Source organism: Lemur catta, chromosome 1 (assembly GCF_020740605.2).
Source record: "Lemur catta isolate mLemCat1 chromosome 1, mLemCat1.pri, whole genome shotgun sequence".
NCBI classification, from domain to species: domain Eukaryota; kingdom Metazoa; phylum Chordata; class Mammalia; order Primates; family Lemuridae; genus Lemur; species Lemur catta.
In genome coordinates this window covers 132,231,298-132,257,139 of record NC_059128.1, presented here as the reverse complement: position 1 = coordinate 132,257,139, position 25,842 = coordinate 132,231,298, and the positions used below count along the sequence as shown (strand labels likewise).

General features: G+C 36.6%; 1 protein-coding gene across 9 annotated transcripts in view; it reads left to right on the top strand.

The window, feature by feature from the left end:
• NEBL (nebulette) overlaps positions 1–25,842 on the top strand; it is a 326,459-nt gene that overhangs the window by 223,067 nt on the left and 77,550 nt on the right. For 6 of the 9 annotated variants that reach the window (XM_045534488.1, XM_045534504.1, XM_045534519.1 and 3 more), the window contains 5 exons: positions 5,435–5,539; positions 7,178–7,288; positions 12,780–12,890; positions 22,728–22,829; positions 23,827–23,928. The exons of 2 other annotated variants lie outside the window; for them this stretch is intronic. In XM_045534488.1, coding sequence (XP_045390444.1) covers positions 5,435–5,539; positions 7,178–7,288; positions 12,780–12,890; positions 22,728–22,829; positions 23,827–23,928 — 531 coding nt within the window. The remainder of the gene's footprint in view (positions 1–5,434; positions 5,540–7,177; positions 7,289–12,779; positions 12,891–22,727; positions 22,830–23,826; positions 23,929–25,842) is intronic. One more of the 9 variants, XM_045534496.1, reaches the window with a different exon arrangement.

Sequence of the window (25,842 nt, the reverse complement as noted above, 5' to 3'; positions counted from 1 at the left end):
ATTGCAGTTGCTTTGGATAACATTGTTTATCAGTGACTTTAAAACTAACCTGTGGTGAGAGGTGATGGCCTTTGTCATTTTGCAAAAGCCAAAGCCCTGTTGTTTCATGTCCCTGTAGGTAAAATCAAACACACAGCATAATTTCTGTTTGATATAGATTTATGTTGCATGGCAGAATATCCATACTACCTAAATATTTTGAACATTATTATTGTGTCTTAATTTATATTTGTGTACACATTCACATTTTGCTTCAAAATATAATTCTGTTCTTCCTAAGATCCCTGTTTAATTTTTAGAATTTTTATATTTACCCATAGTCTAAAAAATTATTCTTTTTGTTTCTAATAAAAGAGGAATTTGTACAATCATCTCAAAAACAAATTTTAATTTGTCCTTTCTGGAAGGACCTGGCATATTGGACTAAATCAAATTTGTAGTTTTTTAAAAGTGTGGTTAGATAGTATTATTAAATAATAACTTGCTTATTCTTTCTCAGTGTAATCAGTGCTTTTATATGGAGCAGATGAACTTATATTTGAAATTCTTGTCTGTTATATCTTCTGCATGGCCAGATGGTTGTCTAGAATGCCTCAGTTGTGGAGCTAAAACAGATATAAAAATTGATGCACTGCTATGCCAAGTGAGACCTGAGTTCTGGTCATGCCTGTCTGATATTTCTGATTGAGCCCATTTGTTAGTGACCTTCATTTCATGTAGCGCACCATTTTCCCTGGTCTCAAACTTAAATTTAAACCCAAACCTTCAAGTATGTTAATTTTATAATCCATATGCCTCAGCAGAGCATCTGGGGTCTTCCTTTGCAGAGTCCTCCATCCTGAAGCTTAAAGAAGCAGCTTTGAAGGCCGTCGATCAAGTCCCACAGCTAGTGAGCCACAGACCTGGGACTTGACATGAGGTCTGCCTGACTCTCAAGCCTGGGTGATCAGGTTGTCCTTGCTGCCATGATGTATTCCAGGCCCTCCACATACATTTTTATATTCCACGCTGCAGCAAGCCTGTGCCATAGGTTTTATGAGCCTCAGTTCACAGGTGTCACCTGGAGTCACTTCTCACTGTCTCATTTTTATTTTTCAGATAAGAAGGGTGGTTTCATGGGTTTCTCTTCACGGAGCTGCCTTTCTAGCTGCCCTCCACTGCTCTAATTATTTCTCTTTGGACCTTTTCCAACCTTCATATGTCCTTACTGGAGTGTAGTAACCACAGCTGCGCACAGCAGTCCACATGCGGACAGCCTGGGTTATGAGTAGGATGATGTTTTATTTTGCTTCCACCACCCTTTGTGATGCTATTTAGAGCTTCTTGGATGTGGGGGCCACAGAGAGCTGTTGGATCAATCTCTGTAGAATGTCAGAGCCATTTTCAGTCCGAATTTCTGTGCCTAATAGTTTAGGGCCCATCATCTCTTAGCAGCAGTTTGGATTGTCTTAACCTCACTCGGGAGGAATCTAATCTGCAGTTTTCTGCCCTCTCGCCTGGCCCTTTGAGAGCTTCCGAGGTTCATCTCTTTGCCATTTCATCAGTTTGCGCTTTCCCTCTCTGAGACAGCTTGGGGTTATCAGCAGACCCGCGGACTTTGCTGTATCTACCCCTTGCCGGACAATTTATAGAAATGTTAAGATTTGGCCCAGACAGCAGTCCTGGGAGGCCTGCACTGTTTAAAATTCTCCACAGAGAGAAATGTCAGTTTTTCAGGTCAAGTGGCTTCACTTTGGGGATCAGTATAAGGCGTTTTTCTTTTTTTCTTCTTTTTCTTTCTTTCTTTTTTTTTTTTTTTTCCCTCACCTAGTTTCTGCTTTGCATTTGCTCTACCCACATAGTGAGGTTTCCCTCTGCAGAACTCACTTCCCAATCTTGAAGGACACTTGGTCCTCTGAGGCAGCCTTTTTTATTTTTCTACTAACCACGTAACACTTTTTGTTTCCGCAGTCTACTGTCTTTGGTGTTTAGTCCTGTTAGTCAAATATGCAATCAATTCCTTGAATAAATTAAACCTGTCCACTCTATTGAGCATTCAGAATCATGAATCCAGTAGCCTTCTGATAGCTAAGTCACAGACAATATTGGGCAAAAGGGAATCTTCAATGTGTTTCTTGTAAATTAAGCATAAAGAGCCTTCTGCAGAACTAGTTTGGCCACATCTACATGCAGCCTCTGACTCAATGTTTTGGTTCGGAGCTTTTTAGGGTGTTCATTTGCATGGCAGCAGGAAGAACATTTTCCAGGCAAATGAACATTGTTTGTTGTGGGTAATCCTTGTGATCCTAAAAACATTAAATTCTGTGGTTCCCCCTCCAGAGAAAGCTTGGGTGGTATCAGAAAACCTGGGAGAGTGACCTTGTCTACACGCGGCCCAGTTAACAAAATAGTGATGGAGCCGCAGTTCTTTCTTCCAGGGTTTACTGAATTTAGCTGGTATGATTTCACTTGTGAAGAGACTTTCTAGATACTTTCAGTTAAGAATGTCTATAAACGGAAATATCCTCAAACATGTCCACATCTGTCGTCCAATTCCAGCCATTAGCTGATCTTGTGTTCATTGAAAGAAATTTGGCCAGGAAGAGGAAGCAACACTGAACTAATTTAACCCTAATTGTGGTTAAGACATTGTGGGATATAAATGGGCAAGGTCAGAGGAGAAGGTGGATGTTGGGGGCATCTTAATGTTCAGAAACTCATCAGCTTTGCCCTTTTTATTTCAAAAATTGAAAATACATTGGGTTGTGTATTGGTTGAGTGCAGATAGCTGCAAGGAAAACACACACAACAGCTTAACAAATAGGTGTTTGGTCCCCACCCACACACACAAAGCCTGGAGGTGGGTAGTTCAGTCTCGGTATGGTGGGTGTTATTAGTCTCTCTCTCTGCTTTCCTTGTGCTCTGCCATCATAGATAGTACGGTGGCTTATTGCCTTGTGGTGACATCATTGCTGCTGCTCCCCCATGACTGGGGAAGGAAAAAGGTAGAAGAGCAAGTGTCAAAAGGCTGTGTGGAGTCTCTCCCTTTATCCTAGAAACCACTGCTGGGAAGACTCCCACCAATGTCTTGTGGCCAGAACTGGATACCTGGCCTCCCCAGACCAAGCACCAGCCAAAGAAAATGACATGACCCTTCCTGGTTTAGATCAGTGTGTCCTCCGGGGCTGGGGTAGTCAGGCCTGGCTACTCTCACGAATACATTCAGGTTCTGTTCGTAGGAGAGAAGGCAGGGAGTGGCTTGGCAATCTATCCAGTAGATGGTGCCAGCCTTAGGTTGTAAGATGTAGACGTGATTGCGGTAGGGAATAGCCATCTATTCCGGGATTTTTGTTTTACCTAAGATTTGCATTATTGATGGATGCAATTCCCTTTTGCCTTTCATTTCCTGTTATCCTGGTGTAGGAAGGCTACTAATATGTAGCATTCTTTATTTATACAACATGTAGGATCATTCGCTTATTGTCATTCATATTATACAATTCATTAGAAACCATACACATATCTGTGTACCTCTGTGTGTGTGTATGATTTCTAAAAAATTGTATAATATGAATGACAGTAAGCAAATGATCTTCCATTTTCAAATGCGTCTTAAATTTAAAGATACAAATGTCCGTATCTTTTTAATAAAGACCAAAGAAAGAAATGGAGTCCACAGTTAAGCCCGAACTATTTGTCTGCCTAGCAGAGGAAGTGAATGCTTCACCCTTATCCAGGGCTGCCGTCCTGAACATTCTGTTTATGTCAGATTTATCAGGAGGCTGTAGCCACAAGCACATACCGCCATGGTGGAGAATGTGACTGTGATGAGGAAAAGATGGTGGCAGAAGATAAAAATAATGAGTCAAACTTAAGCCTGATGATAGGTTATTTTCTCTCACACTTAATTATATAACTGAGATACTTTTTTTTTCTCCTTATGATCAAAATAGCCTACTATTTATCATACTGCCATTAACAGTTTAATTACTAGTGACGGAGGAGGGTGATTTGCGGGAACCTAAAATTATGGCTAATCTCTGAGAAGGAAAAAAAAGTAATTTAGTGCTTGGATAAGATAAATATGTTCTCATGTTGATTTCATGAATAAAGCAAATGTTTAATGTGGAAGGCATCTGATATCTAAGAATCACAGCAGTGAAATATAGCATTTTGAAATAATTTTACTTAATCTCTTCGCATGTGGGTCTCCCTCGGGTCAAGCAGTGCCCCTCAAATCAGGTTTGCACGAGGGAAGAATCTCCATGTCGAGTTAGTGTGGGACATCAATGTTAGTCATGTCCTCTAGGAACCAGGTAGTGTGTTCAATTGAACTTCACTTTTGGGTTATAATTAGGGAGACCATGTAATCTATCATCTGAATTGGGGCACTTTTTTTTCAGCTTAAGAATTTATGGTGTTGGGGAGGTAAACATGACTTCATTACAGGGCGACATGACTTTTAGCAAATTACCTCCATCTTCTCAACCAGTCATAGTGTTGCCTCCCTGGTTTTCAGATTGTGCAGCAATGAGTGTGAGAGTGTGATTGCATTTTAGGTCTTTCTCCACATTTCCCGACTTCTTTTGGGCCACAGGTCCATGCAGGCTCTTCCCCCAGGGTAACAATTCTGGCCTCTCCCCCAGGCGAAGGAAGTGACTCCTGTTACTGGTGAGTTTGAGAGAAAAAATGAGCATGCTTAGCCAGGTCTCTCTGCACTTTCTCCTGCTATTCTGCCTGCCCACAGCCAGGGGGGCCATTCTAGAATGATCTCTACCAGCGGCAAGTTTTCTGGGCAGGTTCTGCTCTTGTTTCAGGAAGGGGAAGAGAAGAGAGTGGGGGAGGTGCTCATAAATTGGATAAGTTTCATTAGGGGGGAATTAATTAGTAACAGGAAGCCCGTCATGGCCACAATTTAAGCCCCTTCCTCTAATCAAGCATGTATAGATAATAATGCTAATAGTAATCTCTACATGTTTAATTTCTGCCTCTGCTTCTTAATTGATCACATCTGTCTTGGTGACTATTTATTTTCTACCTTGAGGTAGGCAGCTATGTTTCTGTTTGGCCATAGGCTTAACTGTTAAGGCCTGTGGTTTCAAAGTGACAATAAGCTAGGACACCTGTGGGAGTGAGGTGGCACGTGTTTGATAGTTACGCTCGGGAAGCTGGGCCAAGAGGACCCATCATCTGTGGCCCCACATCCCTGGAGTTGATCCCTATGATAACTGGACCTCGCTTATCTAAAGACCAGCCTGTCCTCACTGGGCCTCCATCACCTTTGCAGCTCGGAGCTGGGTATCCGTTGATCTGACGTGGCTAGCTTTGAGGATCGTTCCACATCTGAGTATTTACTTCGGAAAATGGACTCTCTCATCTTAATGCTCTCTTCAAAAAAGGCCATTAGAATTGCTTTTCTCCTTTCTCTTCTTATGTAAATTATTCTCTTTTTTAGATCCACTATAAGGAAGCATACAAAAAGTCTAAGGACAAGTGTACATTTGTGACCGACACTCCTATGCTAAACCACGTAAAAAATATTGGCGCTTTTATTTCTGAGGTAAGATATCAAAAGCTTGCAAACTGGCTTGCATTTTTCTTTTTCTATTTTTATAGATAAAAGTGTGTGCGTTAGAGTTGGAGCATAATATTTTCAAAAGCATCAGTGAATGTAGGAATATCTATATGATTACTTCTATGTACTGTGTCAATTAACCCATATAAACTGATATATTTTACTATATATGATTTATATATTACATCTGTATTTTGACTCTAACCCTTTCTTATTTATATAGAATTCCTCTTGAAAAGGAATATTTTTATTCAATAAGTAGAAAGCATGGGCAAAATAGTTAATCTTAGAAGTTCCAATTTTTTTCCCTGATAGACTTATTAGAGACAAACTATTGAATGTCATTTTGGAAATAAGTAATATTTATCAGATTTCAATAAAATATGCTATCTTTGATAAACAATTGTAAGTTAATTTAAGCTATTTTTGAGTGGGGTAAAATTCAGTTCACTAGAGATACCCATTATGAAACTGCAGAGTGAGAAACACACTATATTCGTTTTCCAGCTGAAAAGTCACGTGGTCTCTCTCCGACAGCGATTCGGACCGACTGCAGTTTATGTTGCATTGTAAAGCGCAGCGTTAACAATGATTGCTGTGATGAGACATTACTGTGATCTGTGAATAGATCACTTAGAAGTGATAAATTTGAAAAAAAGAGATTGAATAAAAGTGTTGTAAATGACTGACCTCTAGTGTTACATAAATTATGTTGGGGAAAGATCAATGTATTATTTCTGCTCATATGAAACAATTTTGAGGGAAATCGGTACAGTTTCTTTTATTAAGTACCAAAAATCCAAAGAGTGTGGGAAGAAAGGGTTTACACAGGGTATATGCTAATAAGTCAGCACTCACAGCTAGCTCAGAGCGGGAGGAATGTTGGGGACTCGTCTACACAGCATGGAAGAACATAGTTTTGTTTGTGTTAGCTATGTTAGTTCTCCTGTGCAGAGAAATTCTTGATGTTCTCAGTTATTGATTATTTTTCCTGAAGGAGTTAACTACAGAGCGGAAAAATTAGAAGGGGGCGATCTATTGTGTTCCCTTGAATCTAGTTTTCCCAAGAGGCAATGGTGAATGAGTGTTTGTCTTAGGGTAATGATTGAGATGGTTTAGAGACAGGGCAGATTAGGGGGTGGGAAGGCACAAAACGACAGAAAAGCATCCCCACCTCCCACTGTAACAGGAGGAGGCTGAGAAGATTTAAATAAAGGAATGTTGTCTATGGTGTTCAAGTTCTAGGCAGTAGTTGCTAACGACTTATATTTTCTGGAACAACTCAAATGTCTTATTGTTTGTTCTCAGATCGTTTGCTCCCTCATCAAACGTGAAACTGTCAATACCACACAAATAGGTTTGCATTTAGAAAACTGCTTGGGTTTAAATAGTAAAAGAGAAACTACGTTCTTGCCTGTCTCATTTATAGCTTTCTCCAAGAGAAATTGGATTTATTTCTATCTGTTCAGAATATGTTTGTCAGCTCCAGTATCTAAAATTAAAATAGTCTGCAGATTTTTAAATCAATTCTGTTTCTGAAGAAAGTTTCTTTTTCTTTTCTTTTTATATTCACAGTAAAAAAAAAAAAGGGAATGTTTATTTTTTTTCTTTCCTCTTTCCCAGGCAAAATACAAAGGCACCATTAAGGCAGATCTTTCCAACTCTCTTTATAAGCGGATGCCGGCCACGATTGACAGTGTTTTTGCAAGAGAAGTTACACAGCTTCAGAGTGAGGTGTGGTTTCCTAAATTGTTATATAATTGTGTAGAAGAAACATATAACCTGATATAAGTTATTTATTATTTTATAAAAGATTTTTTTTCTAAGGTATTAAGTATTGAGTGAAAGTTGGAAGCAACTGGTTAATGTGCTGCCATAGTTGCTGGTGAAACTGCAGAAAATGGAAAGGACGTGCAAGTTTATGTCAGTTACTTGATGCTGTTTTTCCATTCACAGCTATTTATAGGGTAAATTTTAATCTCATTTAGATAGCTTACATAGATGAAATTCTTATAGTAAATATTAAAGTATTCTCTGATTTAACATATGTTCCCTAAGTGGAGAACATTTCGATAGCTCATTAAAAGTCACATAAAGAGATAATGGTTCTATTCAGGATCTGCGTGTCTGTGCTCCATCAATTAGACAAGTGGTTCCTCCATACCTTTTCTGTAAATTGTGTTTTCCATTTAGAATATCTCAGGGTACCAAAAAGAGCCTCCATAAGGTGGAAGTGGCTTATTTTGGTGATTGCAAGTTGCAGATGAACTTAACTGTCCTCGTGTAAGCTCATTTTGAATCCAGAAGAGTTTGGGGTGATTTTTTCTTTGTAGTACATCAACATGTAAGGCATTCTGAATATATTTAATCTATTGCATTTCTTAAACAGAATTTCAAAATAGGATATCTCACCTTTTTCTGACTCATCTTATTATTGTGTTTTCTTCATAGCACAATCTGATTTTTTTTTTGTTACGTTGTTAACCTATTACGTGGCCCTCTAAACTACATAAGAGCAGGGACCTCATCTGTCCTGTTCCTTGTTCTACTCCTGTGCGTGGGACAGTCCTAGAACATACAGAGTGTTCAATAAATATTTGTGAAATGGATTTTTGTTGAATTTATTGATTTCCTTTTTAAGGATATGCTTCCTTTTACATAGTTGATATTCTTCATGCCACATTTTAGGTTAATCATAAAAGTAAACACATAGAAGTGCTTACTATATGTCAGGTGCTGTTCTATGCATTTCACACGTATTTATGTTATTTAATCCCCACAGCAACCCTATGAAATATCCCCATTTTAGAGATGTGGAAACAGAAGCACAGAGAGGTTAAGCAACTTGTCCAAGGTGGCACAGCCAGTAAATGGCAGAGTCAGCACAGTAACATAAGTAGCCTGACTCCATAATCTGAATTCTTAACCACACACTATCCCATTTCTTTGCTACCATCTCTACCTTTTTCTTATTAAACAATTTGCTTCTTCTCCCAGAGTCTTTTTACTTTTAAGTAGAGGATACCTAAGTAATTTTATTTAATAAATAGCCTGAAAATAGATTACTCTTAAAAAATACTGAGCATAGTTATCCTTTGCAGAACATCATTAAGTAATTCATTATTACAAATTTAATGCCACTATGTACCCAACTTGGCAGTAAGCTAATCTCAGTTATGCAACATGAGGCTAAAAATATATGATGTCAAGGTTCTGCATGGCTGACCATGACTAATATGCCCTTTATTTTTCCTGCCAACATCTGGTCACCTAACCACTTGCTGATAATATGGGCTACTTTAAAAAGCAGATAATTACAGCACAACACTTGATATGTGACAACCAACAATTATGTAATAAAGAAAGAAAAGGAAAAAAATCTATTCTTATTTTTATACTTGGAAAGATACCATTTTCAGATATTTGCATCCTCATGTCTTTGGAAGCACACAACTTTTATCCCCTTTTTATAGCATGCAAGGATCTGCAGTACATACATACATGCAACACAGAACTGAACACGAAAGATAATCTGGATAGTATATTTTAGAATTTGTCATTGGTTTTTGTCAGAATAGATTCTCACTTACATTGTTAACAAGTGTCATCCTGTGCTAGAGTAGACACCATTGGGAGAGATACGTATGCATGCCTAATTAGCAGTGCTTTCCGCTCTTGTAATTAGTCACTGAACTTGTTAGTAAGGAAAAACCTGGATTCTGAGTAAGGTGTCTGTTTCAAAGAGTTACATAACTGTAATGACATTACTGTAGGTTTACATACATCAACTTTTTAGTATTGTTAAATTGTGATTCTCAGAGTTACCCTGGTAATAAGAGAGACAAGAAAATAGACTATTGCCTGTGACGATTAAACAACTGAACTTTTACTATGTATAAGTATCAGATTTGTCATCTACTTAGTTACAGTATTAGATGAAGTCTGACATTAAATGGCATTCTAGGTTCTAATGAAATGTCTCCTGAGCTTTTGGCAAACTGTTAAAATAAACTGTTATCTTAAAATCAATTTGCAAACACTCTCAGATCCTTAAAATTCAGACTAAAGTGATAAAGTTAGCTGGATTAATACTTCCTTGTAGAAAATGACTCAAAGGAAGAAATTTCTGAATCAAAAAGGGAGAGAGAAATGTGGATTTTTTAGGAGTCTATTTTATTAGCTATCCCCTATTAGCAATTTTATAAACAAAGATCATAAAGAAAATTTATGAAAATGGAATGGACTGTACTAGGAAGTGGTGAGATCCTTATTGGGGCTGTTTCAGACAAAGGCTAAGTGATCCCCTATCACAGAAGAAATTCAGGCTTCTCAGGCATCTGAACCAAAGAGGTTTATGAGGGTCCATGTTTCATCTCTGGTGGCCGCAGGGTCCTGTTTCAGTATTTCAGAGGTGCCTATGATATGGCATTAAAAGACCATTTACCTATGTAGTACTTATAAAATATACTATAATTTAAACACATATGTACATTTTATGTATGTATATATGAGATATAAAAATATACTATAAGATCAAATATATAAGTTAAATGTATATATTACTGACATAAACATATTTATATATAAAGTATATAAGATTATTGTGATTACACTCCAGTTTCTAGGTGTCTGGTACCATAGCCGTCTCAGTTCTCAAAGTGTGAAGAAAACAGAATTAATCTAGGGATATGCCACACAATAATGACAAATCCTAAGAAACCAAATTTATCAGAAAGTTTATTAGTGTGACACAATTTTCCATTAGCTATTTTAAGGGAGAAAATTAATATGATAAATTAAAGTTCAGCTGCCTCCAATTTGATGTAATCTTAATTCTAAAGTGGTACTTAGTAGCAGCTATAAATGAAATGACTATTTTAATGCTGCGAGTAGAAAATTACAAAGCCTTTTTAAGGAGAGTGCTTTTTAAAATTGTGCTCGATGACTCACCGTTTCTATGATAACCCACAAAATGATCAGCTGCGTTGGTTACGTTTACAAAGTCACAAGTATGATAATAGGTGTAAAATACAAAATAAACTGGGCATCCATCAAAAAGGAGATGGGCACATGCTAGCTCTTTTTATTTAAGAAGAAGGAATAAATCTCATAGAAGTTTTTGCTTGGCTTTATTATAGACTTGGGCACCCATTAAATTCCCTCTTCGTCTACCTTAACGTTATAATATAGAATATAATGGAACTGAGATAATGGACTTTCTCAACCTGAATGGAGGTTCTTAAAGAGTTTCCTGTTTAACATAATTAATCGGTGAACATTTTAAAGACATGTTAATCAGAATTAGATATCTTGATGGATTAGACTGATAAATGCTAACAAGATGAATTATATACCTGGAATACAATGAGGTGCTGCATTGAAGTCCTGGTAACCCATCAAATAACCTGGATGATAAGCTGGATTAAATGAAACAATTCTAATTAAGATTGGTTGAATCATTTTGGACACCTTAAGAAAGAGACAGATACATTGAGATTTGGGTTGAATAAAGCATCGAGGGTGTTCAGGACTTCAGCACCTTACGCTGTGCTGACAATCTGGAGGAACAGAAGTCATTGACACCTGTCTTCCACATTGGAAGCTCTGTCTTGTGAACTAGACTTTTTCCACATGGCCACATAGATGTAGCTATGGGGAGATAAACTTGGGTTTTATTAAAGGAAGAGCTTTCAATCAGAACTTTTAAAATTTAGAGACTGTGATGTCCCAGGTTTAGTTCTCTTTTGGTCAAAATTTTTTAAAAACTAGGTGGGGAGCCAGAGAGGGGACTTAAACATTGATAGTTGTACTAGATGCCTTTTTTTTTTGATGATAAGATTTAATAATTTTATTTGTAAAAATCAGTTTATAATGATCGCTATAATCCTTTAGATAGGTATATTATCTAAGTTTAATAGGTGGTTAGTTATGTTTATAAAAGCCTATGAAGAATTGAAGCTCATGAGAATATTTAATAAATTCAATTATTCATCCATTCACTAAACACTTATTGCATTTCTACTCCGTATTATTCACTATGATAAGCACAGGATATTAAAAGATGTTTTAGATAGTCATAGCTCTCAAGGAGTTCATATGGTAAAAATGTTTTCCTTAAGTTTATATTCATTTTTCATTGAAAACCACTTTGTTTTGTTCTTGGTGAAGAATGTTCTAGTTTTTCTTTTTAAGTTGCCTTTTTTCTCATGTGTGAAGTAATTCCAACTCCATTTAGCATGCTTGTAATATTAAACTTTTAATATATTTTAAAAATGAATCTTGCCTTTTTTTCATGTATTATTGTTCTCACTCTTTCAGTTATTCATTCATTTATTTATTCATTCATGGAGCAAATATTCACTGATGCTAATTTTGTGCCAGGCACTATTGTGGGTTCTGTGAACTGGATTCAGTGAACTGGACAGTTAATTATTTTCTAGTAAGAGAAAACAGATGATAAGTAATTGCCCAAAAACTAAACAAAGTGATTAAACATTGCAAAGGAGAGAAACAGGATAAATAGGATAGTGGTATAACCTGAGAAACTGTGTTTAGGTTCTTCTTTAGTTTCCAACTTCATAGTCAAGTTTAGTTACATCTACTTCTAAGGTATATTTCTCATGCCCCCCTCTCCATCCCAGTATGGAGCAAATTTAACCTGGTGATGATGGATGGTATTGGTCTAATGTTCATTTCCCTAGTGAAGACCAAGGCTTGACATATCTGAGAATTTTGCCCACATGTTATATTTTCTCCCAAAGGTTTGTGTATTTAAGCCTTATATTATCTTACAGTTGTGTCTATGTAAAATCAGACCCATTCATTTAAAAACAGACAATTCACTTTTAAATATCCTATAATTCCCCCCTACTTAATCAATTGCTTTCCCAAGATTTAAACCTTGAACATCTATAATCCTAAAAGCTCTTAGATCTGCACAATTTCCCAAAACTGTACCTGAGATTTAAACTAGATGAATAGAAGTGGAGATTTCATCTTTGGTCAAGGATGTTTTGAAATAAACAGCAAAGAATAAGAATTAGGAATCTAAACAGAAACACTAAGATGAGAGCATTATGGATAATTGTCTTGTTACAGAGGCTTAGGCAAATTTAATTATCAGCGATGGTATTTAAATATATAAAACCTAGCAAAACACCAAAAATTAACAGGTAATATTTTATATAGTTTTAACTGGAACCAACAATTATTTGTGCTTTTTAAGGTTGCCTATAAGCAGAAACATGATGCCACCAAAGGATTCTCAGATTATGCCCACATGAAGGAGCCACCTGAGGTCAAACACGCCATGGAGGTCAATAAACACCAGAGTAACGTAAGGAGGCTTATTCCTCATGATTTTCTAGAAAATTGTAGCTAACCCACATCAGGGTTTATGATTATTTTGTTGAAATTGCAACATTACAACACCCCTATTCAAAAAGGACTTTAACATTGCTTGTCAGTCACGGGTACATCTGAATTGTTGTGTTGATGGTCATGAACACATTACAGAATGCCTTTAAATAGCCAGGCACTTGCAGGCACTGGAAATCTTGCTTTGTACAAGTCAAATACAGATCCTTTGGACCTACTGGGTTATTAGCATTTCCAGAGCGTCCTTGACTTTGTCAACTGAAAAAGAGTCACAAAGTCTGTAAATGTAGAAAGGTGACCTTATTTTTTTTTTTCTTGGAGACAGAGTCTCACTCTGTTGCCCAGGCTAGAGTGCTGTGGCGTCAGCCTAGCTCACAGCAACCTCAAACTCCTGGGCTCAAGCGATCCTTCTGCCTCAGCCTCCTGAGTAGCTGGGATTACAGGCATGTGCCACCATGCCTGGCTAATTTTTTCTATATATTTTTAGTTGTTCAGCTAATTTCTTTCTATTTTTAGTAGAGACGGGGTCTGGCTCTTGCTCAGGCTGGTCTGGAACTCCTGACCTCGAGCGATCCAACCACCTCGGACTCCCAGAGTGCTAGGATTGCAGGTGTGAGCCACTGCGCCCAGCCACTTTTTATAAAGGGTTACAGGCTGCAGGCTGGCCATCCTGACAAGCTGAGAAGCAAGACAAGTACTTCCAGGGAGGCAGGCGTAAGACAGGAATTTATGCTGAATGCATTGGTCAAGTATACATACTCAACAGGTTATAGGCAGAGCTATGAATATTTATGAAGGAGGCCCACATGCATGTGTATTACGTTTACATGGATGTGACATCTATCCTATGATCACTTTGGGAAGGAGATTTAACATTTAAATGTATTATAATTAGTATATGTAAAAATTCTTATATGTAAAAAGGTGAAATGTAGGGTACAAGTCCTCAAACTGCATCCTCAGGAGACTAGCCAGAACCAGCCCGTGGCCAGCAGTTGTTTGTTAAAAAGAAACTCTTTGTGGTCCAAAACAGCTGTCGTGTTGGAACCATACAAATGGGAGCAGGGTACCGGGGGTGGGATGAGGTAAGCAAAGAAGTCTTCTGGCCTTTTGCTCTTCTCAAGTCAGCCTTTTATAAAATCTAGTAATGATTAGTAAGGGGAAGTGGGGTGGAAGCAAATGAAATGTGGCCAGCCTCTGTCTTGTTGTGGCTGGGAACTTAAAATTTTGGGGTCTTTTAGCCAAAAGTGGGTACTTTAGTCTGTTGAAGTGGGGTAGGACATTTATTTCAGCCCTCAAGTTAAGGCCAAAGCTCATTCTAGCCTGGAATCCCAGAAGAACTGAGACAAAGAGCATCAGAAATCAATGTCCCAGGGAAGGATTATTCATGAACACTAGCTGGATTGTACACCAGTACTGACTCTTCTGGAATGCTTGTGGGGAGCAAATCATCAAACTTAAGACCTGTGGGGAATATGAAAGCAATAGATGCCTAATGATTGGCTTAGAAGCAGATGCGAAGAGGGAGGAAGTTATCCTGTAGAAAACGAGTTTCTGATTTGGTTATAAGTTACCAGGCTCACAGAAGCTTTCGAGAATTTGCTCAATGACCACACTATTCCGGTGGCCTAGAAGAGTCATTTCTTCCTGAAATTGTAGGGGAAGCTTATTTGTCTCATCATGATTTCTCTGTTCTCCAAAAGGAATGTGTGAACTGTTTGTCAGGTTCCTAAGGGTTAGAATCAGTTAGTGACAAAGTATCTGTCCTAGCTGGGTCAAGAAACTCCCTCTTTTGGAAAATATCTGAAGCACCTTTGTCATCTCACGCAGCGTTCATTCCACCACTTAGTGCTTACTGAATTGTACTTTGCTGACACTGTACCCTAGAGCCTCCTTGAGCAGAGCGTTGCTTTGCAGGATGGCAACAGTTACTTGATATTAAATTGCAGTAGGTCAATGTTTACGTAAAAACCAATGAGGTTTTACATTGTAACCCATACGCATATGCCAATACCAAAGCACTTTTCTAAGATGGTTTAAGTTTGCTAGGAGATGGAGCCGCTACATCTCTGTAATTATTTTAAGGGGATGCTGTTTGCTTACAGAATGACTGTGATAATCATAATAACTACCACTTACAGAGCACATGCCACTTACCATGCACCAGGAACTGTGCCAAGACTTTGATCATTTCTAATTCCTGCAAAAACCCTGTACTCATTCCCATTTTGTAGTTGAGGAACATGCGACTAAGGAATCAAACTCCCGAGTCTGCTCTTTCTGTTACACCTTGCTGCCTCCCTCTTAAAGATCACTGGCAATGAGTCAAGATTTTTAATGATATTTTAAAAACGGGGAGCAAAATAGGTCATCTTCAGAATTCAGATGCACTGCGGGAAAGAATAACCAAGAAACCCCAAGTTCCCACTATTTTAATATTGAAGAGACTTTGAATTTGTACAAAAGTCCATGGGTTAGAAGGTGGTCTGGTGGCTTGGAGTAGGGGCCAGTGTTACACGGATCCCAGGGAGGCTCTTTCTCACTCTGTAATTCAATGAAATTCAAATACAGAAGTTCCTTATCATAGAACTGGGCTTATTATTTTAACTCTGCCTTTTCTTTTAAAAGGTCTTTGATTGAGGGATTGAGGGAATAGAGTATAAAGCCCTTTTCTCCTTCATTCAATACTGTGTACTTATGGGAGAAAGATGTGTTTACTTATACTCCTCTGCAGACTCGACTCAACCTTTACATGCAAAGTTTGTACATATAATAGGATTTAGAAAGTGTTTAAGACTATTTACTCAGATTTAAAGTGAGAATGATATTTGTATTCTACCTGTGAAGTAGTTGATATTCCTCTAGAGTCAAGCCACTTAGAATAATACATTTGTTGTCCCTACGATATGAAATTTAAACACAGGTCTTGGAAACCACAAGGAAAGCTGGTACATCTCTTAGTTCAGTGGGTGGATCTACAGGATCTCTGTAAAAGACTGTCTCCCATAAAACTGTCTCCCATAAAACTTCAGCCCAGTGAAACTCACTGCAGAGAATTTACTAGTAGAATTACTCTTTCATAATGTGGACTATCACTCTGCATTATGGCAACAAATGACTTAATTTCATTTAAAATAGAAACGTGTCATCACATATGAATCTGATTTACCTAAAACAATGAGAGTCAGCATCTTTGTTTACCTATTTTTTTTATGTTTCCACCAAAATCAAATCAGCTTTCTAATATTTGTTAGAGAACCAAGATTTCTTTCCTCTGTGCCTTTAGCAATGTGAGTAAGTGGAAGAAGATGAGAGGAAAGGACTCTTTGTGACTCTCCAACTGAATTCTCATCTCTGAATAACAGAGCTCTAAGGGGAAGAGTATTCTGGAGGCAGTAGTCTCTTGTGTCACCAAAATTGAGTGATCCCAAAACAGGAAAAAAATTATTTTTCAGATTACCCTCCACTGTAGCATATACTGGAAAAGAAATTTGGAGTCAGATCATAGTTAAAATGCTTGTTTTGCCATGTGTTGCCTAGATGACCTCCTTAATATCTCTAGATCTCAATTTTCTCATCTGTACAATGGGACAATACCTACGTCATGGGACTCTCACAAGTATTAAATGAGATAATATATGTAGAGGGCTCCACAGAAGAGCCACTCCATTAAATGTTAATCCTATGTGGTCCTCCTTCAGTTTTTAAAGGGTGATTTGAGAGTTTAGGGTAAAATCATAGTTAATTTGAAACAATTAAAAGAAGTTATAAAAGGGCCAAATCAATATGAAATTTATATTAGGAAATGTTTAGGTATGAAGGACATATTCAAAAAGTTCCTGAACTATCTTGTTAATACTATAATCAAAAAATGATTAAAACCAGTCAAACCTAAATCCTTTTGTATCTTAAGGGACATACCCCTGCCAGATTTTTCTAATGGAATTAGAGAAGCTAGAGATATTCTCTCTTGTGACTTTCCCCTAAAGATGGGCTTATAATGAAAACCCAGTTATGTTATTAATTCTCATCAATCTTATCAGACACGAAGTCCAATAGTTCTGAAATAAATTAAACAAATTTTAAACTGCCATTTTACGTTTTATAAGTAATGTGTCTATACAGACTTGTAATGAAATTGGAGTGGTAAACTTTTCCAAAACGGCATATTGGTAATCGATTCAATGTGTATTAGAAAGAGGTATTCAGCGTGGGAAACAAGAGACTTAATGTTCTTTTCAAGAATGATGTATGCACTTTCTTAAAATTAATAAAAAACTTATCAGTAGACAAAATTTCTATTCCATCAGAAAGTGAAAAAGCTTACAGATAAATCAGTAAAATGATACTAGAACAACAATTATGGCTCTATGTAGTCCCCAATGTGACTTACAATAACAGTGCTTTAGGATTTAGTATTAAAAATAGATATATTAGTGTTTTGTTTATCTCTAAGGCAGGATAGTTAGTAATACTTATCCTGCATTTTTTTTACAAGATTGTAGTGTTAATAAAGTTAAATCATGAATAAGAAAACTTTTATTAGCTATAAAATGATTTATAAGCAATGACAACAACCATAACAATACACTGTTGTTGCTGTAACTCCTTATTTTACTCCATCTTTTAGGAGATTGAAAACTTTCCTGTCTTCTGAATAGTATCAGATCCTACCTTTACTTATATTTAAAAGGTTTATATTCTCTTGTAGAAAAATAATATTTACAATTTAATAATTTAGTAAGTTTTTATGTAGAGCATGTCCAGACAGAAATAACCATCATTAAAGATAGAATTACCAGGCCATGTGCCTGTTTGGCATTACCCGGAGGGCTGATCTAATGTGAGAGTTTTTGATGATGACAAAAATTTTCTTGAGATTGATTGAACCAGTGCTTTAAGATTATAACTATATACAGATTATACTTCTTCCTTCTGTTCCACAAACTTATAAGGCTGTATATCCTGTCTAGTTTCCTCACCCCAACAATCATGTTAACCCTCAGCAGAACAGCACAGGGAAGGGTTCTGGGCCAGCTGGATTTGCTTCCTTTAAGTTCTACCTGCTCATACCACCCTTAACCTCCACAGCTGTCTGTCTGTCTGTGGCTTCCTTCCAGGCTGCCATTCCTGAGCTCTCAATCTTCTCATCTCCAGGTGCCTGACTTTGACTTTAAGGACAGTTTGTGGAGGTTTTGCTTTTATTTAGTTTATTAACTCACCTACCAAGGAGTCTTATACAGTCTTGCTGTGTGAGTATAAAAAGCTTACTGGAAGGCCACTGTGAATCCTTTGACTATACACATGTCTGGCTGTACCTGCAGAATAAAGGCATCCATTTCACTTCCATTTGCAAAATCTTATATGAGTTTTTCCTGTTGGCCAAGTTTAACCCAGGACTGTAGAAGGAAGGGGATCCTGGAGGATGTAGTTCCAGTCTTTGAAGGTGTTGCTGATGGAGCCCAGGTGTGTGCGACAGTCTGGCACGATAGGGGTGGGGTGAGGATTTTATGAATTAATGCACATGAAGGATTGCCTGGCACAGGGAACATAGGAAACATGCAAAAGATGTGGCTCTGATAGAACCCAGAAGTAGGAAGTTATAAGGAGAGAACAAGCTGAGATTAAAAGACAGTAAAATGAGATGAAGATACGAGTTGAGAGTGAAAGTGAACATGGGGAGATAAAGAAGAAATTCAAAGACAGATTTTGATGAAATTCAAATCTTTATTGGAGGCAACAAAGAACCGACTTGACACTGGAAAAACGTGAAGTGGAGGCTTTATTAGTCAGAACTCTTTAGCTTTAGTGACAGAAATCTACCTCCCGTTCAAGTAAAAAGGAGAATTTATTGGTTTATATAATTGGAAAATTCAAGCTATCTTCAGACATGCCTGGACCCAGAGGCTTCACTGTGTTACGAGGACTCTCTCCCCATCTCTGGGCTCTGGGCTGTGCATGACACTTTCAGATAGACTCTGTGTGAACTTGAGATGACAGCTGGTGTTTCCAAACTTAAATCATCCTTGCAGCAGCTGAACTCAGAGAAAAGGAGAGCAGCTCTTTCTTCTCCAGCCTCAGATCCTCCGTGTGACTTTGGCCTTGTTGGGTGCTGTGTCTGCCTTTCCATTAATCGTGGGTCCCAAATGGACAGGGCATCTGATCGGACAGCCTGAGTCACATGGCCACTCCTTTCACCCAGAAGGTGGGCTGCATTTGAGAGCCCCACCAGATCACATGGTGTGAGGAAGGAGAAGTTTCCAAATTAAAAAAAAAAAAATGATAGAAAAAAAATTAACACATGTCCACTACAAAGGAATTATTTAGGAAAACGACCCAGACACATGGATAAGAGCAAAGAAATAAGTTCAGTGAAATAAAAACAAAGGAAGAGATTAAGCATGTAAGGTAATAATTCTAGTTGTTCCTATAGAAGAAACCAGAATCACTATTTTCAGATAAGATTAATATACTGTTACATACTGTCACAAAACTAAAGTAAATCATCTTGCATACAAGATAAATGTCTAAAAATGACAATCACATAATTATTAGTTTGCCCAGTGCAAGACCTATAGAGCAAAATGATGAAACTTCACTGACAGGTATAATAAAAGATTTAAAGAAATGGAGAAATATGCCATCTTCTAGAAAAAGACTGAAATATTGTTTGGATGTCATTTGTCCCTAAGTCATTTTATAGGGTTCCAGATATTTCCTTTGTGGAATTGACTAAAATTATTCTAATGTTGATTACTAAGAATAAAGAGTTAAAAGTTAAGAAAAATTTGAAATGGAAGAGTAGTAAAGGAACTTAGTTTAATGGATATTATGGTTGTTTAAAAAATTCCTTGTAGTCGTATATTTAAGAAATGTATAAGCGAGGCACTGTTAAGTCCTTTATATGGTACATAATTAGTCGAAAATGGACACACTATTATTATTATTTTCTCCTCCTCCCCCCTTCCTTCTTCCTTCTTTCTCTTTCTCCTCTTTTTCCTGCTCCTCGTTTGTTCTCTGCTATGCTCTGAGGAAAGAGTAGGGAATAGAACATTGAAGAAAATAATGTAAAATCAATCATTGGCCCTCCAGCTTGATCTCATCCTGGGTTGATGATTTTCAGAAATCTTTTCCTTTCTCTTCTCTTATTTAAAATAATATTATATGGAACACCATATTGTCATGAGAAGACTGAAGAATGGAGGCTAATCTATTGTTCCAATATGGCATTTAGGGTTTGAATCTACTTTAGAAATAGAAAAAAATACAAGTATGTGTATATATACTTTGACTTCCAAGCCTCTCTTCTGATGTGTAACATTTTTGATTAGTCCTGGGTCCTGATGAATGGCAGCATGGGGCAGATATGTATCGAGAAATGTCAGATGAGCTTGCCTCAAACCGGGCAATGAGTCATCTATGAGGGGAACCGTGTTGCCCTATCATGTATGTTCAGACATCCTTGCAGATTGTGGAATCCGGAGCTTGCCATTCTTGAATGTCCCCCAACATAAGCCCTCTTTCCTGAGGCATATTCCCAAGGAGTGATATTCTGGAAGATCTGACTAGTGATCAGTTTTCTCCTGTGTGGCTTCGTTGTGTCCTCTTGTTTGAATTTGCGGCTCATGTCAATCTTAATATTTGTTTTGAGTCACATATGCTGGCCTCTAATTTGCAATTTACATGGATGATGGGGCCCTATTCAAAGTCCTGCTCCTGCTGCCTTTGTGCCGTTCACCTCTCTTCATGCTGTCATTAGACTGAACAGCATATAATTAGGTAACCCATGTAAAGCTTAGATTTCTGAAAGGTTGCCGTTCTTTTGAAAAAGTGAGGGTTTCCATTTTTACCCTCATTGTTTCCTAAACAAAAAGACATTTCCCCCCTGTGGTTTTCATATGAATGTAGTAACTTAGAAACAGTTAGTCCTGTAGGTGGGTAATAATTTTGGTTTGTTTTCACCTGAGAGCTGGTTTTTGTTTACACAGCTTGTATTTAACTCAGCATAGGCTGAGGTTGATTGGCCATCCTTTGTGGATGAGTGTGTTGCGTTTGGAAGCCAATCAAATTGGCCTGTTTTAAAATCCCTAAAGATTGAAAATCCACCCTTTGAACAAAGTAACTCAATTTCCAGCTTACTTTTATGTTTCTTTTACTACCTGTATGCACAAAACCTTCCTGAAATGACTTGTTAAGGTAGATCATGAAAATATAGATAGTGAAGAAAACAGATGTTCTTGTTGAAATTATAGTAATTGTGTGTTCACTTGTCAGAGACAGATTCATGATTATAAATGTAGTTTAAAAAATAGTCTTGGTGGTAGAGCAAGTGCAAGCTCATGAAAGAGTAAATAGAAGTGTCTATAAATGTTTCATTGAAATAAAATAATATAATGCATAGGGAGCCTATTGAAGTATTAATGCATTATCATTTCTTATACCTGATATTATTTTTGAAAGAAATTAGAAAAGTATAAATTTTTTATTTCTGCAAGGTTGAAAGGAAAATGACAAGATACATCAAAAGTACCCAGAACACTGGTTAATAGCAGTCAACTGGGGATTTCATTAAAATCAGATAGATTCTTAGGCCCATATACCAAAATTCTGTTACGGAGGAGTATGGATGGACCCCAGGAATGTAAATTTTTAATAACTACTCCCAGATGATGCTATTGCAGAAAGTCTGCAGGTGACATTAGAAATACTTGTTTTGTACAAGATGTAATTAATTGTGCATTTTGTACAGATGTCCATTGGTACATTTCTGTGTTCTAACTCTTTATGCTCTGAAAACATGAAGCTGGGTTTTAAAAATGCCCATCCTTGCACACCTGGCATTATAAATTTAATAGAATGTAATGGCCAACTGGGTCCTGGGATATTGCAACATAGAACCACCTCTGGAAAATACTGCTTCAGCTCGTGACAAATCTCAAGAATAGAGAAGCAGAAAGACGGGTGAGATGTTGACCATCAGACGTGACACTGGTTTAGTTCTGGCCTTTCTTCCAGTTTGTCAGTTGAGTTCATCTAAATGACTAATGTGATCTAAAGTACATTTGGCAGAATTTATGTATTTTTCTCTTTAAATTGCTACTTTCCATAGTTTGGCTCATGTCTAACATACGTTCAGAGGCAGAATATTCCTTAATGTAATTGTTTTTATTTTGGGAGGATCAAGTCATTGCAATGATATTTATTAGGTGATAAAATGGGTGTCCATGACTAGGTCTCCTTGGCGTGAGCATTTGCAGAATTCAGCATTTGAAGGAAGAGAAGGGTATCATTGAAAGGGTAAAAGCTGGAGAACTACAGAGCTTCACCAACTGCTTCTTGAAGGAAGTGATTTTTAATATGCTTGTGCTATGACTTATCTTGCATCCACTAGGGGTTGAGACTGTATGATGGGCAAGTTGAAGTCCTAAATGAGATTATTCTGTATGTAAATATAAACATATATATACTTAGACACAAAGACATGCTAATAAAGTGGTGTATATAAAATCCTTTAAGATTGGTTTTTGTGCCTTGTTCTTAAGCTTATATTTCTTAGGTAGTATAAATTCAGTTCAAATATGTTAATATCAGTGAGACATAGGTATAATATAAACAGTTAATATATCTATACAATTAATGTTGTGCCAAAAACAAAAATAAAAACAACTTTTAAGGGTCAGTGGACTCTCTAAGCAATTTTAGCAAGGGTAAATAATGTTATGGACATGAAGACTAGCAACTATATGAAATTACTAATTTTTTTTTCTTTTTTTCAACTCAAACTCTCTCTGATCAGATTTCTTATAGAAAAGATGTACAGGACACCCACACGTACAATGCGGAGCTCGACAGACCAGATATCAAGATGGCAACTCAGATCTCCAAGATCATAAGCAATGTAATTTCTCTTTCTTAATCTCAAGTAGAAATGATTTCTTATTTTTGTAGAAGGGAAGGCACAGCTTTGGGAGTTGGAGGGTTAATTTAATTAGTGAAATACATCAATTGGGATTAGTGACATCTCAATTTTTTCCCCTAAATTATCCATTTGATTATGTTAATTATTTGGGTATGTGCAGAAACGGCCCAAACTCAACTTGACTGTGGCTAGTATAACCACACTTCCAGAGAAATAAGTATGATTTGGGTATAAGATCACATTTGGATGTCTCAGCCTAAAAGTCAAGGTTGTCAGTCATCTGGTCCTGTATAATCTCTCACCTCGCCTCACTCTGCTCCAAAGACCTTTGCTTGGTCTCATTTCTATTTTGCTGCTGTTAATTGTGCAGATTGTCTTCCATCAATGCTTACCTTCGTGCACTTCCTACATGGCGTGACTATTTCCTGTCTTCTCTAAGTGCCCTCCTTCATTAGTACCATTTTACTTGAATATATGGAAAACCCTGGTTAAATGTGATGATTTAACTTGAACCAAGTATTTGAATAGCAAATGAGTTTAGGCTAAACTCACCCTAAAAATCAATAATGACTACATTAACCCGCATGGCAATCAAACATGGTCAGACCATTTCCTGAGAATAAACAAAACCATAAAAGCTTCCTGTATGCAGAATGCAGGATCTCAATTATCCAGAAATTTGTCCTAATATTTTGTGTCAGTATTGATACATAATTATTAATACAAAGATGATGAGTGAATACATAGCCTCAAAATTAGTAATTATTTTACTGCAAAAAGTTAATTTATTTGAATGGCCACACAATAAAATCAATTCCTGCTTTAGCAGTCAACATTTTAATATTAGATGTGTTGTAAGGAATGTTTTTTAATGGGCTGAGGGTCTATTATATTAATATTTTATTTTGACTAATATCAATGTAATTCTTCATCGGAAAGTAGAAAAATGTAACATTCTCTTATTTTTTCATTTTAGGCAGAATACAAGAAAGGGCAAGGAATAATGAATAGAGAGCCTGCTGTAATTGGAAGACCAGATTTTGAACATGCTGTAGAAGCTTCTAAACTTTCTAGTCAAGTAAGGCTCTCACAATGATTCCACAATGACTTTATTCAGAGATTTTGTTTCTAGCAGCACAGGAAAATATTTCATTTTAGATAATATCTTTAATTGCAAAAATAAACAGAGATAATGTTTCTGAATCCATTTCAGATAGGATTGTAATAATTATGAATTTCAACAAAGGAAAAAATAATTAAGTCTAATTTTAAGCATAAAACAAAGTTTTCTTTTCTCCGGTGTCAAATTTGAACCTGTTTCAGTGAGTTTGGCCACATTTTCCTGGATTTCCAGAAGTCAGCAATAGTTATGCTAAATAATTGTATTTTTATCTACACACTTGTGCACACACACACAAAATTTTAGCTTAGTAATAAACATTAATTTTCCCATTTTTGAATGCTTTAGTTTAATCACAAAATAAAAAAGGTGATGAAAATGAAGAAAACTTTGAAATCTTATAGAGGAGCATAAAATAAGATCAGAAAAAGTATAAAGACATGCCATATTTTTGGCTGAAATTCTCAATACATAAAAATTTCACTTCTCCCAGAATTATCATATAAATGTCATGCCATTTCAATTAGAATCGTACAGGGCTTTTTTTTTTTAATATGGATAAAATGATCTTAAAGTTTGTATGAAAAGGAAATGCCTGAGAATAGCCTTTAAAAATATGAAAATGAAGACCAGTGAAGGGGAACTTAAGTTATGAGTTACCATAAGATACTATTAATAGAAAACCACTGAAATTAAACCAATATGGGATTGGTATAGTGAGAGATAAAATAATCAGTAGGATAGAATAGGGAGTCCTGAAATAGATCCTAATATGTATAAGAATTTAATATATGATGAAAGTGTTGATTCAAGTCAGTGGGGAAAGGCTGGGTTAGTTAATAAATGGTGCTGACATAACAGGCCATCCATCATGGTAAAAACAAAATTGGACCCGAATCTTTAAACCATATACAAAAATGAATTCCAGGTGGATTAAAGATGTGAATGCAAACAATAAAATAATTTTAAAATCTTAATAGAAAATTCAGGAGACTCTATATACCAGCCTGGGATAACAGAGTTGTTCTTAAACAAGACCAGAGATCCAAAAGCTATAATAGGCATATTGACTATATAAAAGTTAAAAACTCTTTTTAATGGAAAAGGTAGCATTTGCAGAGTCAACAATAATGTTATGTATTAATTTCTATACAGTTGCAGTGTTTCCCACTTTGAACCGTTTCTCAAGTTGCAAAAAAGTCTTAAATTACATTTCAAAATGGAGAGCCATAAATGATGAAAGGTATGAAATCTAACTGAAGAACATAAAATAAGTTCTGAGCAAATGAAAAGACATACTGTGCTCTTGACTCAAGAGTCTTCATACTTGATATCATAAATGTGTTAATTCTTTCACGATTAATTTTGAAAACTCCATGCACCTCCAATCAGCATCCAAACAGGGTTTTAAAAAATTTAAATGAAATTAAATATTTGAATAAATTAAATATGCTAGAGTTTATACAGAGAAGAGTGTGTCTGTGAATAGTTTTTTAAAATATAAAAAAGAAGAGCAGCAATCTTCAAATATTTGTGAAAATATTTTAATGCCTATGATGGGAACATTTTAATATCTGTTATACACGAAAGTTCTTTAAAATGGAAACAAAAAAGCCTAACAGCCCTGTAGAAAAAGGAGCAAATGACTGGGAAAAATGGACAATTCACAGAAAAGCAAACATAAATGGCCGATAAATACATAAAAAGACACTCAACTTTATTAGTGGAAAGTGAAATGCCAATAAAGTAAAAGCAAATTGTTACTTCCACCCACCACATTCTCTGACCCGTTAGTGTGGAGGAGAAGGACGTGTGGAGCCAGGAAGGTTTTGTGAAGGGGGTAGGTGTGAGCATGGTTGGATTTAAAGAGAG